Source organism: Meles meles, chromosome 7, assembly GCF_922984935.1.
Source record: "Meles meles chromosome 7, mMelMel3.1 paternal haplotype, whole genome shotgun sequence".
In the NCBI taxonomy this organism is placed as follows: Eukaryota; Metazoa; Chordata; class Mammalia; order Carnivora; family Mustelidae; genus Meles; species Meles meles.
The window spans coordinates 132,860,644-132,880,114 of NC_060072.1; the positions used below are offsets into that span (position 1 = coordinate 132,860,644).

The window sequence follows — 19,471 nt, forward strand, 5'->3', positions numbered from 1 at the left end:
GTATTTCTTGAGACTTACTAAATCGCTTTAGAAATGTGTCATCCAGAGTCTGCGTTTCTGAAACCGGGGCTGCAGGCAGGGCCTAACTTGTAGTTAGGGGAACCGAAAGGACCCGGCTGGACAGGACGCACATGAGAAAGCAAACTGGCCTTTCAGCCGATGGTACCTGACATTCTGGAAAGAACAGTACGTGCGTGAATCTTGGCCCCGATACTCACGGGGAAGCAGAACTCCAAGGGGTTTCCCACTTACCAGAGAATTTTTTGCAGCTTTTAAGAGAAGGCTAAGAGCCCAGGACCGACCTAAAATAAGAGGGGACGCGCTAGAGGAAGTTTAAAATCCCCTTGGAGCAGGCGTTAAGGCATCCCTTCATGGGGGTGAGTTGGTGGGCAAGGAGGCAGCAAATCAGTTTGCCTTTGTGTTACAGAGACACACTGGATGGAGAAGAGAGGGAGTGGAAGTTTAGTGCCCCACACTTTTTAATTGAAGTCTGTCCCTCCCCACCCTAAGGCTTTGGGGTACGCTGCTGAGCCCAGGAAAGCGCCCCCGGGGATTTGCAGCCCCTCGGAGTCCGTGTGTGTCATGCTGGCTCACCCAGCATGGGCAAGGAGCTTGAGGAGCTTGGAAAGGTGCTCCCAGTGGGCGCACGTCGGTTGAGTGAGTCTGCATCCTGGGGGGAGACGGAATGGCGATGTTTCACTTGTCCAGGAAGCAGGCCTTCTGATGGGAGGGAGAGAGCCCGCTCTGTGGTCCCGCTTGTTGTAGCCCAGGGCCGGCCCCCTTACTCAGCAGCGTCCATATAGTTCACCGGGGTGTTCTGGGGTATCGAGGGCTTCTCCAAAGGCTCTTCCTCCGGCGTTGCTGACAACCTTCCTAAAAATGTGGCAAAATGAACTGATGTGAATTTTGTTTTACTTGCTGTACACAAACCACTTTCCACTCTTTGCATCGCGCATAGTGGGTCCTCCCAGCTCTGGCCCCAGCTGGGGGCCCCTTCAGCGATCTGAAGGAGGGAGTGGGGGGTGGGGGAAGGGGAGGTCAGGCGGTCAGGTGCTCCTTGGCCTTCAAAACAGCTTGTGTCAGCCAAGTTTCCCCCTGAGACGGTTGTCCTGCTGCCCTAGACTGTGGAAATGGTCTTAGGAACCTGTGACCAAGGCCAGTAAATGACCTTCTGCTGAGGGTCCCTTTCCTAGAATTGGGAGCAGTTATAAGAGAATTTTAAAAGGCAGGGTTTATTGTGTGCTTGAGCCCAAGGATCTAAGATTTAAACTTCTATTTGCATGTTCAGTCTTTCCTCCCTATGAAATAGAAACTCTGTCTGAGAAGGAAAGGAAACCCTATTGTCAGGGAGGGGTTCTGAAGTTGGGGAGAGGGGAGGTTCCTCCCCCACTTGGGCTGGCTCTCTGCTCTGTAGGGAGGGACATTTACCTGGTGTGTAAATTGTGAGGAAAGCGTTGGGGGTCTGAGACAGGAAAGCCACAACATGGGATGTGATGTTCCCGCTTTGAAGGGGAACAAAGGACCCCGAGCTAATCCCAGTGAAAGCCGGGAGCGTGGACAAGGCAACAAAGAATTGCAGCCTGTGGTCACCGGTAGGTGTCAATGTGGACACTTAGAGCTGGGGCAGTGGGAGAGGGGGACAGAGAGACGGGCTGTCATTCCAGGGCTTAACATGAACAAAGATAAAAACGTGACAACCTCGCCTTTCAATGGTTGGGAGGTTCAAAGTGGAGTGCTAGGGAGTCTATCTGGGTCAAGTCTTTTCTGAAACAGGGCCTTTCTTTTTTTGAGTCAACTATCAGCCGCGGAAATTCTGGGGCCTTTTCCCAAGGTAACTTTTTGGAGGAAAAGTAGAATTCTTCAAAATAACCTCCAATTCCACCCACTCGCCTAAGGCAAAGAGATGGAACTTTCAAGATTCCTAGGGATGTATAGAAGGTGTTTTCTGCACCCCAGAGACTCAAGTGGCTGCTGTAAGCCTCTGTGAACTTGAACAGCCTACCTTAACCTTTTGGTTAAAGTTCGTATACTCTTTTTTCACATTTAATGACAAGAAATAACATTTCCTTTGCTGAAACGGAGCATACATGTAGATGAATCTCGGGGTGCCATAATTCAGAAAGTATTCATCTGGCAAAGACATCTAGCTAGGATACCATTGCAGGAGTAATGGACACCTGGTAGAGTGAGTACGCCCAGAGTTTCGGACTCACTCTTGGAAATCAGCAGACAAGACATTTGCCAACAAACGGATCTCCTCTATAACCTGGGAAAGGTAATCAGGAACCTTCCGCTAATGCAAAGACTATCTCGGGAGGATTAATAAATGGAACTGACAACGAGTGACATTTATCCTAAGAGCTCAGAAATGCTGTTTTCTTTAAATGCTGCCACCAAAACCAAAAGACACGTCTAAAAATCATAATGGAGTAAAATTGTGATTTTCTTCAGTTGGAATAAGTCTCCTATATAATCAAAAAAAGGGATGTAAATATCCTTAAAAGACTAATGACATTTCACAGGTAATGCAATTTAGAAAGAAACACTTCCATGTTTTCTTTTCCAACAATGTGCATTTTTGTAAACTGCTATAAATTGCAATTCAAAAGCACTGATCTCGCCATCCCCAATCATTTTTTATACTGATCAAATGAATGCAGATACTCCCATTTGGGAGGGGCGACATGACATTTCACTTGGCAGTTCTAAACAGGTCACAGACCTTTCACAGACCCTAAGGCAGTGGGAGGGAGCTCTTTACTAAACCGTGTAACCAAATCAAACCAATGGTTACCCCTTTTCAAAACCATTGGAATGGTTTGCACAATGCTATTCACATAGCAGCACAGAAACTGAAAGGATGGTCATCCAATGGAAATTTCTTTCCTTTTGTTTAAACTTGCAGAGCTCAAAAAAGTCATACTTTGAAGGAAAACAATGACATTTACTATGATAAAAATCATAGGCAATACACACGCATGCTTACCGGCATAACACAGCATAGCTGTAGACACCCATTGGTATGTATATATATGCACATGTATGCATGTATATGTATGTATATTTATTGGAGATGTTGCTTTGTTTGAAACCTTGGGCACAAAGACACAACATGGCTGCCCTGGAGATGACCTATTGCTTTCAAGTTGCTTGAACACATCAGAATTTCCATTGTTAAGGTTGATTAATTGAAACTGATAAGTTACCATGAATAAAGATTGTTTTTCTGTTTAATGTGGTGGGCCTGATTTGGTAAATGCCTCATTCATGTAGCTTTGCAGTGCAGCGTATAGGCAAGAGTCATTCAGTATCACAAACATATACAATTTCTTATGCTTGTATGGGCACAGCCAAAAGGCCTTCTTATTTTAATGACAAAGTTTCAATGAAAAATTCCATGTAAAGAGTCACTAGGAACGTGAAGTGCGATTTTGTAATTTATACTCGGAGTTTCTATCTTGGAGTTGCTATGAGGAGTTTTTAAAATGTACTATTTAAATACAGTAAAAAAAAATGCGCATGTCCAACTTATACCGTAAGTCACTGAGAACACAGCAGAATTTATCTTAAATTTAGCAGGGATATGAAGAGAAAGTATTTTATTATCTGATGCCATCTGTGTGCCATACGTCGATAAAGTTACCATAAATGTTTCACTGAGATGTCCCCAACAGTCGCCCCCCTGCCCCAGTTTACAACAAAATGCAAAGGAGGTTGGTAAATAACAGGCCAGCTTCCTGACATCTTTTTTTTGTCTTAATGAATACAATCAGGAGACGATATTTAAGAAACATTTAGGGATATCACATGAGATACCCGTGGATTTATTAAGTTTTCCACAATTTAATTCACTGTTCTTAAAACTGGAGTCACTTTTTAAAGCCAAAATAAAACCAAATAAAGACGCCAGGTAAGCTTTCTAATTCTTTCATAATGATGTTGCACAGAAACGTTTCTTCCTCTTTTTCATTTAGGTCGCTCGTGTAATCACCAGAAGAGAACTCACAAAAAAATATGAAAGACATGCAAATGAGCTAAAGGAATGACTGTATCAAACCATCAAAGAGATAGTTACCATATTCAGCTTTTAATGTCTTATCAAATAAATTCTCTGGTCATTCATGTCCATGAAACAGTTCAAGTTCACCCAACATTTCTCAATTAGATTAGATGGGTAATCTCAGTTCAGCTCTTTTGGAGAGTAATCAACCACATTGGTCACAGTTGACCACCGCTAGTATGTGTTTCATAAAGGACTGGATGTCCATTGGAAAGCTAATCAGTGCACCGTCCCTTGTAAAATTCCCTCCTGCATTTGGAAGTGATAATCTGTATCTAATTTTTAAAGAAAAATTTACTCTCCTTTCACTCTTCGGAGGCCAATTTCTTTTCTGGACCTGAATAGAGATCATTGGTGCAACAGTACCAAATAGCTTTGGTATGTGTATAACAAAAACCCACCTCTTTGTAGAACATAACAAATTATGCAATGTTCACAGATGCGCTCGCCATTGTGCCTTTTGTGAGAAAATGAAGACCCAACTCTGTTCCCCACCCCCCTCTTTATGAAAGACTAGGCTGCCCACGCAATCTGTCCTAATCCTAGAGAAAAATAAGTACTTGTAATAGGGTAGCTTTAGGTAGTTATTTTTAAAGTGGTTTTCATTTGGACTTTCAATCTATGTAATTTGCACACGTAGGAATCTGAGGTTCTAAACAGCTATTTATTCCAATGAACGGGTGACACAGCTGGGAGCCTAAGGATGAAAATTCTAACTGTTTTTCTCTCCCACCTCCGGAGTTTGGGTCTTTTGTGGAAATGCTGTTTTTACACAATTTCCTGCTTAAGTTTATAGGTTACCAAGGAAATTTAGTAAATCTTCAATGATAGTTTTTAAATCTATACACGAAAAAGATTTTACATCTTGGGTCTGTATTTTGGTTTTGGGTTATCCTTTCCCCCCCAGAATTTTTGGGCTGTAATTGGCAGATGACACCATGAAAGTTTATGGTGGATGGCATGGGGACTTGACTTAGATATATCGTAAAATGAGTACCGCAGTAAATTTAGCTAACATCCATCACCTCGTAGAGATTTTTTTTCCCAAAGTTCTTCTCCTTGTGATGAGAACGTTGAAGATCTACTCTCTTAACAGCTTTCAAATATAGGGCACAGTGGTGTTAACCGCGGTCATTCTGTTCATTACATCCCCAGCGGTTTTTTATCTCATAACTGGAGTTTGTGTCTTTCGATCAACGTCCTCCAAGCCTTACTCCACCTTTTGCTGGGGGGAAGCTATAAATAGAAAATTCTGAGTAACGAGGTAGCAATTTCTGTGATATGCTAAGGAGCGCAGAGAGGTGTTGTCGGGCCCCGCCTACCTACCTAGCCTAGCAGCCTTAACTCCTGGTATTTCTTTTATTGTATGTCCTGGTCTTTAAATGTCATTCTTAGAGTACCAATTCCAAACACTAAGGAGACTCTGGGCATTCTGAGTGCCTAGCCCAGGGCTTTGCTTATGGTGGGTGTTCATAACATCTGTGCAGTGGATTCATGAATGGAGCATCAAGGAGAAGGTGAAAACTGGAAAGGTAAGCAGTATGGCTCCCTCTGTGTCCATGGCCTTTGCCATGGTCTTTCCAGTTCCCCGACATTGACTCTGGTCTTTGTCATCCCATTTGCTTTGACTAGTGGGACAGGAGCAACTACGGTGCCAACAGAGACTTAAATAGCCCCGTGCGTTGGAACTTGCTCTCTTTTGCTGTTCTGGAGAACCCGAGTCCGCCATGATCACAAGACTGGGTTTGCTTGTTCAGTGATGACAAATGTAAGATCTGGTTACCCTCTTGCCCCACAGAGAGCCAGCATGAGACCATCGATGGCCAATTAGCCATGGAGGATGAGTGCAGCAAGACCAGGCAAAAGACCTGCCACCTAGGTGAAGGCATATATAAAGGCACAGAGGCATGGAATAGCATGAAATAGTAGGGAACAGCAAGTCGTTTGTTATGACTAGATTACAGAGCCCAAGTAGGGGAGATGCAGCTATTATAAAAGGTCTTATAGGCTAAACTGAAAAACCTGATTTAATCTTGAAAACCCTATATCTACTACTGAAGGCTTAAGCAGGGGAAAACAAAGTGGGCAAAAGTGAACCAAAAATAAAATCTTTAGTGACTCCAACACGTAATACTCAGAGCATGGGCAGAACTGGGTAACCAGGAGAGGCTGAGAAGGATGCTCTGGGAAGTAGGAGGAGAATGAGAACAGGTTGGTGACTTGGAGATCAAAAGGAGAGCATCTTAAGACTTATGAGAGGCTCATTAGTAACAACACGCTGTCTGTGTGTGCGTGGGGGTGCAGTCAAGTGAGAGAAGTGGAAACCATTTTCACATTTGAATGATTCTGAGGAGCTGGTTAAGAGCTGTGTCAGTGATATATGAAGCCAGAAGACAAGGGGAGTGACCTGGAGAAGGAGAGAAAAGGACAGAGAAGGGGAGAGAGCAGGTTCTCATTGTTCTCTGGAAGATAATGGTTGAGGCAGAGGACCAGAAGGCGCTTGCTTGAAGAGGCAACAGTAAGAAAAGGAGGTATGGACAGGTTTACAGGAAGAGGGCACCGGGACTTGATGGGATCCTTTAGTCTGAGGACAAATTGAGATTCTGTGAGTTAATAACTGAAGTTCTTAACAGTAGAAGTCTGAGTGGTGTCAATTTCAGATTAACTTCTATTACACATTCCTGGTGTGCCTGGGTGGCTCAGTGGGTTAAGCCTCTGCCTTCGGCTCAGGTCATGATCCCAGGGTCCTGGGATCGAGCCCTGCGGATGCCTGTTTCCTCCTCTCTCTGCCTGCCTCTCTGCCTACTTGTGATCTCTGTCTGTGAAATAAACAAATAAAATCTTTAAAAAAAATAAAAAATAAACTTCTATACACATTCCTTGATCACTTCCTGATGGCCAGGAAAGTGTCAGGCGAATTGATACACAATTTATACACAGGTCTTTTCACATTTGATTCCTTAATACTAGGATGTACTTTGAAGCTTGGAAGAAGTAACTTTTTAATCAATCAAGGGGAAATGTCCCCTTGATGGTCAAAATTAATAGGAGAACACGTAAAGTAAAGTGGAAACATAAGGCCACTGAACTCATTTGGGATACTAACTGTCCGTCTATTTATTGTGGGCATCATGGAAGTTATAAGTTGCCCTTCTGTGTTAGGTTCCTGCGGCTACCATGACAAAGTAACGTAAAGTGGGATTTAACGCAGTTCCTACCAAAATGCCAATAGGATTTTTCATAGAACTAGAATACACAATTCTAAACTTTTTTAAAGCTTTTATTTATTTAGTTGTCAGAGAGAATGAGCAAGCACAAGCAGAAGGAGTGGCAGGCAGAGGGAGAAGCAGACTCCCCTCCGAGCAAGGAACCCTATGTGGGACTCAATCCCAGGACCCTGGGATTGTGACCTGAGCCGAAGGCAGATGCTTAATGACTGATCCACCCAGATATCCCCAAACAATTCTAAAATTAACAGGGAACCACAAAAGACCTCAAATGACCAAAGTAATCTTGAAAAAGAAAAAGAAAACTGGAGGTATCATAATTTCAGATTTTTAAGTTATATAACATAATGGTAGTAATTAAAACTGTATCATGCTGTCATAAAAATAGACACAGAAATCAATGGAACAGAACAGGAAACCCAGAAATAAATCCACAACTATATGATCAATTAATCTTCAACAAAGCAGGAAAGGTTATTCAGGGGAAAAAGACTCTTCAACAAATGGTGTTGGGAAAACTGGACAGCCACATGCAAAAGAATGAAACAGGGCCACTTTCACCATACACAAGAAAAAGCTTACATAGGATTAAAGGCCTAAATGTAAGACCTGAAACCATAAAAATCCTAGAAAAGAGCACAGGCAATAATTTCTGTGACATTGGCCATAGCAACATCTTTCTAGATATGCCCCCTGAGGCAAACAAAGGAAACATAAGCAAAAATAAACTATTGGGGCTACAGCAAAATAAAAATTCTCTTCCCAGCACAGGAAACAATCAAGAAAACTAAAAGGCGACTTCAGGAATGGGGGAAGATATTTGCAAATGACATATCTAATAAAGGGTTAATAGCCAAAATACATAAAGACCTAATAGAACTCAACATCCAAAAAAAAAAAAATTAAAAAATGGGCAGAAGACATGAACAGACATTTCTCCAAAGACATACAGATGGCCAACAAACACATGAAAAGATGCTGAACTTAACTGATTATCAGGGAAATGCAACTCAAAACTACAATGACATATCACCTCACACCTGTCAAAATGGCTAAAATTAACAACACAAGAAACAACAGACAGTGGCCAGGATGTGGAGAAAGGGGAACTCTCTCTCCTACTCTCTTGGTGGAAATGTAGACGGTGCAGGCACTGTGGAAAACAGTATAGAGTTTCCTCAAAAGTTAAAAAATAGAACTACCGTACGACCCAGTAACTGCACTACTGCGTGTTTATCCCAGAAATAAAAGCACAAATTCAAAAGGATACAGGCACCCCGACGTTTATTGAAGCGTTATTTACAATAGGCAAACAGTCGAAGCAGCCCAAGTGTCACTGATGAACGGATAAAGTGTATAATGTGTATAATGGAATATTACTGAGTCATCAAAAGAATGAAATCTTGCCATCTGCAACAACATGGTTGGAGCTAGAGAATAAAATGTTAAGTGAAATAAGTCAAATAGCATATGATCTCACTCATATGTGGAGTGTTTTTTTTTTTTTCTTACCTGTTTTTAAATGTAAGCTCTCCACCCAATGTGGGGCCCAAACTCATCAAGAGTCATGGGCTCTATATTCTGAGCCAGCCAGATGCCCGCCATATTTAAGAAAGAAAACAAAGGAGCAAAGGGGGTAAAAAAAAGAAAAGAAAAGAAAAACCAAGAAACAGACTTTTAAATATACAGAACAAACTCATGGTTACCAGAGGGAAGGTGGGGGAGGATAGATGAAATAGGGGATAGGGTTTACTTCTTTTTATTTTTATTTATTTATTTGAGAGAGAGAGAGGGAGGGAGGGAGAGAAAGAAAGGAAGAAAGAAAATGAGCCTGAAAACCAAAGTTCCAAAACACACAAAGGAGTAGAGTGCTTGTAAAGACAACAGCAAGAGAAGCTATGAGAACATGAATTCACTCCAGGTAAATTTTAGTTGATAAAAATAGTCTGACCAAAACATTGAAATATGCGTGTGTACCAAAGAAATAATTGATAGTATGCATAAAAAAACAAATTGTGACACGAAACAGGCCAGAATAAAATAAGAACTAGTGGCTCTGGAAAAGAATCAATTAAAAAGTCAGGAAAATGAGACACTAAAACATGGGACAAACTGGGCACAAACTTGAAGACAAAATTAGCAAATTATAAGGGTAGTATTAAGGAATCCATTCATATGCACAATAGAGAAATAAATGTAAAAGTTAGAAAGTTAGTTAGCTTAGATTAGATCCATAAAGAAGAGATAGGTGCTTTCAAAGAAAATAATGTAGAGAAGGTTGTATCAACAATATTTGAAAAGATAGTAGCTGAGAAATGTCTAGACGTAAAGAAAGATACAAACCATCAGGTCTGGATTGTACTCTGAATACCGGTAAGCCATTTGCAACGACATGGATGGAACTAGAGGGTATTATGCTAAGTGAAGTAAGTCAATCAGAGAAAGACAATTATCATACAATCTCACTGATATGTGGAATTTAAGAAACAAGGGAGAGGATCACAGAGGAAGAGGGGAAAATGAAACAAGAGGAAACCAGAGAGGGAGACAAACCATAAGAGACCCTTAACCATGGGAAACAAACTGAGGGCTGCTGGAGGGGAGAGAGGTGGGGGGATGGGGTAACAGGGTGATGGGAAGCCTATATGTTGTGGTGAGCACTGGGTATTATATAAGACTGTGATGAATCACAGACCTGTACCCCTGAAACAAATAATACATTATATGTTAATTAAAAAAAAAAAAGAAGGGCACCTGGGTGGCTCAGTGGGTTAAAGCCTCTGCCTTCGGCTCATCAGGTCATGATCCCAGGGTTCTGGGATCGAGCCCCACATTGGGCTCTGCTCAGCAGGGAGCCTGCTTCCTCCACTCTCTCCCTCTGACTGTCTCTAATAAATAAAATCTTTAAAAATAAATAATAAATAAATAAGAGGGGAAAATAAATAAATAAATACACCATTGAGTATACTGTAGTAAAACTACAGACAATCAAGAATAAAGACTAAAATTTAAAAGCTACCATAAATAGGCACACCTGGGTAGCACATTCAGTTAAGCATCCAACTCTTGATATCAGCTCAGGTCATGGTCTCAGGGTTGTAAGATCGAGCCCCATGTCAGGCTCTGCGGTCAGTGCAGAGTTCGCTTCAGCTTCTCTCCCTCTCCTTTGCCCTTTCCCCACTCTCTCTTTCTCTCTCCAAAATAAATAAATAAATCTTTAAAAGTAAATAAATAAGGACACCTGATTGACTCAGTTGGTTAAGCATCTGCCTTCAACTCAGGTCATGATCCCGGGGTCCTCGGATGGAACCCTGTGTCGGGCTCCCTGCACCATGGGGAACCTGCTTCTCCCCCTCTTTCTGACTGCTGCTCCCCCTGCTTGTGCTCTCTCTCTCTCTCACTGTCAAATAAATAAATAAAATCTTTAAAAATAAATAAATAGATGCTGCCAGGAAGGAAACATAAAATGATCACAAATGATTGACACATTGAAAACAGACTTCACGTAACCCTGAGTAGAGATTCAAAGGCAATGGTATCAATAACAAAATGTGAAGGAAAAAATAATTGTCAACTTGGAATTTAATATCTCACTCAGCTATCATCAAGAGTGAGGCAAAAATTTAGGAAAACAGAATTTACCATCAATAGGGCTTCACTAAAGAAATTATTGAAATAATAATTTTTAACATACATACACAAAAATATGCTCATATACATAAATACACACACTAAAATAAAAGAAATAGAGCTTATAATTTTTTGGACATCAACCACAGAAATATTTTTCTAGATATGTTTCCTAATGTAAGGGAAACCAGAGCAAAAACAAACTTTTGGGACTACATCAAATATAAAATCTTTTGCACAGCAAGGGAAACTAACAATGAAAACAAAGGCAACCTACTGAATGGGAGAAGATATTTGCAAATGATATATCCAATTAGGGGTTAATATCCAAAATACATAAAGCATTTATACAATCCAATGCTAAAAAAATAATCTGATTAAAAATAAGCAAAGAAACTGAATACACTTTTTCCAAAGAAGACATACAGATGGCCAACTGACGCATGAAAATACATTCAACGTCACTAATCTTCAGGACAATGCAAATCAAAACCACAGTGAGATATCATCTCACACATGTCAGTATGGCTAAAATCAAAATGACTAGAAATAAATATTGGTGAGGACGTGTAGAAAAAGGAAACTTGTGTGCAGTTGGCAGAAATTGTTTGTTCCTCAAAATATTAAAAATAGAACTACCATATGATCTAGTAAATCCACTACCAGGTTTTTACTAAAGAAAATGAAAAGACTAATTAAAAAAGATATATGCACCTGTTTATTGCAGCATTATTTATAATACCCAAGATATGGAAGCAACCCAAGTGTCTATTGATAGGTGAATGGATAAAGATGTGGTATACGGGGGCACCTGGGTGGCTCAGTCATTAAACGCCTGCCTTGGGCTCAGGTTATGATCCTGGAGTCCAGGGACTGAGCCCTAGTATCAGGCTCCTGCTCATTGGGAAGCCGGCTTCTCCCTCTCCCACTGCCTCTGCTTGTGCTTCCTCTCTCGCTGTCTCTCTGTCAGATAAATAAATAAAATCTTTTTTTAAATGTGATAAATATATATGCTGGAATATCACTCAGTCATAAAAAAGAATGAGATCTTTCCATTTGTGACAACATGGATGGAGCCAGAAGGCATTTTGCTAAGCGAAATAAGGCAGACAGAGAAAGAGAAATAATATGATTTCACTTACATGTGGAATCTGAAAACCAGATTAAGGAAGAAACAGGCAAAAAGCAAATCATACTTATAAATACAGAGAACAAAACTGATGGTTGCCAGAGGGGAGGGAGGTGGGGAAATGGACAAAATGAGAAAAGGGAAGTGAGAGAACCAGGCTTCCAGTTATAGAAAGAATAAGTCACAGAGATAAAAAGCACAGCATAGAGAATATAGTTAATGGTATTGTAATAGTGACACTTCAGAAATCGTCCTATGAAGCGAGAAACAAGAGGAGAGTACCACCGACTGCTCTATTCAATATCGTAGTGACAATCCTAGCCAGTGCAATAAGAAAAGAAAACATAAGTGGTATATAGATTAGAAGACAGAAGTTTTAGAAATTATAGATGATGTGATTATCTAAGTGATGAGACTTTCAGACAAGCTATTAGGATCAGTAGAGTTCAGCAAATTTGTTGGAAACAAGATGAAAATACAGAATCCCATACTCAACAGTGATAAACATTTAGATGCAGCATTCCAAATCACAAGGTTAGGGAGGCAGATGGTGGTGATAGGGTAATCTGCTATTCTGTTGCAACAAAAAAGCTGGGCTCCAAAATCATTCCATCTACAAAAATAAATTCTGCTGCTTTGAAGCACCCAATTATAAAAATCAAATTGGTAATATTTTTATTTTATTTTTTATACTTTTTTTTATTATGCTATGTTAGCCACCATACATCATTAGTTTTTGATGTAGTGTTCCATGATTCGTTGTTTGTTTATAACACTCAGTGCTCAATGCAATACGTGCCCTTCTTACTACCCATCACCAGGCTCATCCATCCCCCTACCCCTCCCCTCTAAAACCCTCAGTTTGATTCCCGGAATCCATAGTCCCTCATGGTTCGTCTCCCCCTCTGATTCCCCCCTTTCATTTTCTCCTTCCTTCTCTTAATGTCCTCCATGCTATTCCTTAAGTTCCACAAATAAGTGAAACCATATGATAATTGTCTTTCTCTGTTTGACTTATTTCACTCACATAATCTCCTCCAGTTCCACCCATGTTGATACAAATGTTGGGTACTTATCCTTTCTGATGGCTAAGTAATATTTTTTTAAAAGATTTTATTTATTTGACAGAAAAAGACACAGCAAGAGAGGGAACACAGCAAATACAGCAGGGGGAGTGGAAGAGGGAGAAGCAGGCTTCTCACCGAGCAGGGACCCCGATGCGGGGCTCAATCCCAGGAGCCTGGGATCATGACCTGAGCCAAAGACAGAAGCTTAACAACTGAGCCTCCCAGGCACCCTGGCTGAGTAATATTTCATTGTATATGTGGACATCTTCTTGATCCATTTGTCTCTTAAAGGGCATTTTGGTTCCTTTCATAGTTTGGGTATCATGGACATTGCTGCTATCAACACTGGGGTACATAGGGCCCTTCTTTTTACTACATCTGTATCTTCGGGGTAAATACCCCCACAGAAAACAAATAATCAAATCAAAAAATGGGCGGAAGACATGAACAGACACTTCTCTGAAGAAGACATACAAATGGCTAACAGACACATGAAAAAATTTGTAATATTTTAGAAGACAATGTAGGGTTAGCTTTATAAATTGAGAGTAAGAAATTTTTTCAAAAATAGATAATGAAGAACAATTCATAAATTAAAAGACTGAAAAATAAAACTAAGTAAAACTTAAAAAACTTTGGTTCGACAATAGACATCAAAAACAAAGTTGAAAGACACGCTACAGACAGTGACAAGATATTTGTGAAACACGTAACTGACAAAGGGCTAATATTCTGAATTTATAGACTCCTACTAATCAATCAAAAAAGCAAAAACCTCGAAATAATATAAAAATGGTCAACCACTAAAAACAAGCAATTCACAGAAGAAGAAGTCAAAATGGTCAATACACACAAAAAAATTATTCTCAATGGTTATCAGGGAATTTCAAATTAAAAAAATGGGAGATAACTTCACACCCATTAGATCAGCAAAAATTAAAAAGTATGGGAACCTCAAGTGTTAGTAAGAACATGAAACAATGTGGGAGATGGAGAGGAGAAGGGAGTTGAGGGAAATTGGAAGGGGAGATGAACCATGAGAGACTATGGACTCTGAAAAACAACCTGAGGGTTTTGAAGGGGCGGGGGGTGGGAGGTTGGGGGAGCCAGGTGGTGGGTATTACGGAAGGCACGTATTGCATGGAGCACTGGGTGCGGTGCATAAACAATGAATTCTGTTACACTGAAAAGAAATAAATAATTTAAAAAAAGAATATGAAACAATGCAAACCCATAAACTATTTGTGGGAATCTAAATTAAAATAACTGCTTAGTAGCCCAGTTTGACAGCATCTAGTAAAGTTAAAGAAGCATATATGCTTCAATTCAGCAATTCCGTTTCTAGGAAACTCCCCCTTATGACTATGAAAATGTACAGGGATGTTTATAGCAGTGGTGTTTACAATGGCAACAAGTTGAAAATCTTCTAAATTCCCATCTGTAGGAGAACGAATATATTGTAGGATAGCATGTAATGGAATTTTAAAAACGGGTAAAATAAATGAACTCAAGATATAGCAAAGTACTATAATTAGATTTTGAAAACCTAACATTCATGAGGAAAAAAGAATCTATACATTCTACTATCATTTATATAATCCTTTAAAACATGCCAAATGACATTATACATGTGTGTGCGCGCGTGCGTGCGCCATGCGCGCGCATGCAGAAATATAAAATTTACAAAATCAGGGCAGTGGTTATATCCGGGGAGGGAGGGAAGGAGGGAGGGCAATAGTTACCAGGGAGCGTCAACTTAATCTTCATTGTTTTATTTCTTTTATGAATCAAGCATGGCAAAATCTAACAGAGCCAGGTGTAATGTAATTTTATGTTTTCTATACCTGTAATATTTGAAATATTATAAAGTAAAACTTAAAATAGTTTCTACGTTAGATATGTCTATGAAGAAATGAAGGTTTTCCTCAATTCATTCTTACTGATGGGGAAACAAAAATAATAAAATTATTTTATCCTTTTTTGGGTCACCTCTCGCTTACATTGTGTGGAAACTAATAGCAGACATCACTCTTCTCCCTATGACCTACTTTTTCCTATGTGCTTGTTTCTTTTAAGATGAGAAAACTGCATGAAAGAAGTCGTCCTAACCAGGAACGTAATTAGCTGAGGACTGGAGTCCACTGCTAATTCTTTGCTTTCTTTTTAAGATTTTATTTATTCATTTGAGCGAGAGACAGCCAGCACTGACAGGGCACGAGCCGGGGGAGGGGCTGCGGGAGAGGGAGAAGCAGACCCCCTGCTGAGCAGGGACCCCCCCCCCCCAATATGGGGCTCGATCCCGGGGACGCTGGGATCAACAGATGCTCAACCAACAGCGCCCCTCCCTGATATTTCTATACACTGATGCAAATACCTACCTTTGTAATGTTATTTATTCCCTCAGTTTCCAAACTTGGGGTTCCTCCAGTTGAAAGTAATATTCGTGTGGTACCTTTCTCACTCAAAGATGTCATTTGTAGCTCAGTAAGGGTGCACGTGACATGCCCACAAATTTGCATGAATCTATACACGATAAGTTGTAACCTTTCGTGATTCTATAACAGAACCATTCCTAAATTTAAAAATTAATATCCACCGTCTCTGCACTAATGAAACCCTTTCTCAGTATTTTGTTATCACCATAACGGCTTATATGGTTTATAAGACCCCTTAACTCACAGGGCAGCAACCGGGCAGCTAAGATGTGGGATGAAATTAGTGGTCAGGGGTTCCCGAGAGGCGGCTGGCCTCCTCCCGTGGTCCAACACGTGAATAATAATGGGCACTAGAAACCATTCTTATCTCCTGCTTTATGCTTTGAAGAGCTCTCAGTACCAGTCTGGGGCACAATTAGGAATGTGTTTAGTGGCATTTATTAAATGAAACATTGCCCACAAATACTTAAAAGTATCACTAGACCAAATTAATACAGGACAGTCCTGATATTAAATTAAGAAAGTACTTGTAAAAATAGGTATATGTCTTAACCCTCTTTTTGGCTCCATTTTTACAATCTTACAAATTCAAAATAATTTGCCTGCTTACTTGTTTCAGAGACTAATACTGTGTGTTCAAAGGATAGATTACTTTTCATTTTCCTTTTTCACATTTTTCCATCCTCTCTGACTGACGGAAAGAGCCTCAGTTAGATAGAGAACCTCTGATTTTTGTGAATAATTCTCTAACCCAACTGGTCATCTTGACTCTTTTCTATGTCACTGAGAATTCACGGTATTTAGAAAGGTGTTTTAAGGGACGCGCTGCTGATACCCTAGGCTTTCATTACCATCTAATATCCTAAATCTCATGGCTTGAGGAGAAAATATCTTTAGAATATAGGTATAAAGACCAAGAAAATTTCCCAAGGATAGATAGTTGAGAATCAGCCCAAATCTCAAAGACAAGGATGCCATATAGTAACTTAAAGATATACCATTTGAATAATAGGTAATTGGTGACAATAGGGAAATAGTAGAGAAATTGGGAGCAGTGATATTATCAACATTTACAGACTCCTTAATATATCATGTTTAGTAAATCAACTTAGTCCTGGTACTTAACTCATATTTATGGATTAATTCTCTCTTCTAATATTTTTAATAGTGATCAATTACATGCTAAATGATGTTTTCATTTATGTATATATGCAGTATATGTAGTAATATTATAAAATACACATTTGAATATGAATTTGAAAACATCACTAAATTACATTAATTACAGTAAAAATCTAGAAATGATATATAAAATGATGCTAACATGATGCCTGATATTTCTTCTGCATTTTACCTTTTATCTAAGTTCCAATTTCTTATGTGATTTTTAAAATTATTTTTGTGTTAGAAACAGGGGCCACTGAAGTCCACTCTCAATACTTATGTTTACAAGTTGGTGGAAAACACATGTAGAAAAAAATTACTTTTCAAGTCCAGAGCTTTGAAGGGTGCAAAGAAAGGTTTTTTGACTTATTTCAGATATGTTTCGATTGTTCCACTATTTTTAAAAGCCTTTACAAATCACCTGTTCGAGGTTTCTTCCCCCAACAGCTCAGAGAATGAACAAAACAATGTAATCTAGGTTTAAATTTGGGTTTCTCCTGCTCTTCAGATACTTATGTTTGAGCTTTCTCTTACTGACAAGCTACTTAAAGGGTCAGTGTTACTTTGAGGTTTTATCTATGAGGTTTCTGTCTTTGCGGCTCATTAAGAACATTTCCAAAGATTACAATGTCAATAGCACCTAATTACTGGACTGTGAGAAAGGTCTTCTTGAGTACATAAAATCCGTGTCAGTGCCCCGCACACAATGGGCAGCTCAGATCCCAAATTTTATCACAGTTAAGTAGCAAACAAATTAATAATGTTACCTGGGCTCTCTTGGGATCATTACTACTGCGTCAAAACTGCTTTGAAATTTTGCAGATAGTATCATACCTCATTTTTTATTCCCTTATATTAACAAGGGTATATTTATCTCTCTCTCTCTCTCTTTTTAGCTACTTATCTCTTTTTCCATATTGCATGAGTGACTCCTTGTTGTTCTGTTTTGAAATTTTTGGATTCAAGCTTGAAATAACAAAAAGTCATTTTTAATCTGCTTAGAAAAGATGTATCCCCTGATAGGACATTGTTTGAAGACTCTATTTTACCTTTTATTTCACTGTTTTCAAAATACCTATTGCATGTTTTGATATGATCAATTTTATTCTTCTACGTATGTTGGTAGAAAAATGATTACTGAAGAAGCGGAGGAGAGACCCGTTCTTTTAAATCAGTAGACACTCCTACTGCCGAGGACATTATGGCCCTTGTGCGGTGTGGGCTAAAAGGTAGGTCTGCAGGCTTTACTGGGGGGACTTGGCAGTGATAGGATCAACAGCTCAGAGGAAATAGGGGTTAGCTAGACACATAACATACCTCTCACGTAATCCTCCTCACAATGCCACGAGGTAGGGTCACCATCTCCATTTCCCGTGCGGACGGACTGAGATGATGTCAGTGTGTGGGTAGAGATGGGCTGGGAACAGAAGTCTGCCAGCCTCCACGACCTCTCTGTTATGTCCCATATTGTCCCCTTGCGTGTGGTTGAGAATGGGGCGATATGCCATGCATGAGTCTTGGGGGCAAGCCCATATGATCCAGTGGTGACCAGCCAGGGCTCTGGGGCCACACTGTCTGGGCTTGAACTCTGCTGTGTCACCCGATTGTGGTTTTACCCTAGCAGCCCGCTAACCCTCTCTGCAACCAACAGTCTCCTCCGCAGACCCGGCGAAAACAAGAGCGCCAACCCCGGGTTTTTGACAATTAAGGCTAAAACGTGGAAGACATTTACAGTAGTGCCTGCATCCACTAAATGTTCTCCATACGTGGGCTGTAGAAGAATCTCGTAGTGTGAGAGAGAGAACAGCCTCTCTTATATTCTTTGAGACAACACTAAGGATCCCGCTAGCAGAGAGACTATTCAGTAAGTACTTAAAATATTAATGTTCTATTTACATATTCTACAAAAATGGAACTCAAAACAATGGTGACTTTAAAGAGTTCGATTTGGGGTCCATCACCAGATAGATCATAGTAATCCCTCGTGCTACAGAAAGAATAGATACTTGTCTATAAATCAGGTACACACTAACCTTGTGGCCAAACGCCTCTTTAATAACGGATTTGTGAATTAGTGCTTGAAAATACAGTAATGAATTAAACTATTTCCTAGGGGCCACAAGGGGGTACTCAAGCATGTGAGGTATCTAAGAAAGTTGGGGTGACTTGTTTCGTGAAGATGATTTGGCCCTTTGAATGTCGAGTGTGTAACCCATCCAGTAGGCATAACCCATGGGCTCATGAGATTCCCTTACTCCCCGAATTAGCACATGTGTAATTCCACTTTCCTCCTGGCATTTATGTATTCATTTCTCTTCATTAAAAACACAAAATTTATTCCTAGTAAATTTTGAATTAACTAAAATTGACTTCACCAGAAACTTTTGTTCACTGGATTATTCCCCTGCAACCCGCCCCCGTCCGGCACTACCTTCCTAGGGAACGACATGGTGTGTCGAAGTTGTATCAGAGATTTAGTAAAAGAAATTTCAGGGTTTTGCCTAGAGTTACTGGGTGTGGCCACCGTCACAGACATCTTCTCTACAAAGCAGATTAACGTTCACAGATTAACAAAGCCCCCCAGATAGGGCTTTGTGGGGACTACAATATTATGGATCATGAAAAAGCATTTACATTTACTTTTATTTCGTAAGGGAAAGGAGCAGACTAATGAATGATAGGATTTTCAGTAGACAGGGTAGAAATAACCATCTTTGGCATTTTCAGGGTGGAGGAAAGGGAGTGATGCTAGTTTTGGT

General features: G+C 40.0%; 1 protein-coding gene across 1 annotated transcript in view; it reads right to left on the reverse strand.

The window, feature by feature from the left end:
* Nucleotides 1-781: 781 nt before the first annotated feature.
* Nucleotides 782-19,471, reverse strand: part of C7H10orf67 (chromosome 7 C10orf67 homolog) — a 152,697-nt gene continuing 134,007 nt past the window's right edge. Inside the window, exon 17 of the mRNA XM_046013431.1 lies at nucleotides 782-873. Within this exon, the coding sequence (XP_045869387.1) occupies nucleotides 782-873 (92 nt within the window). The remainder of the gene's footprint in view (nucleotides 874-19,471) is intronic.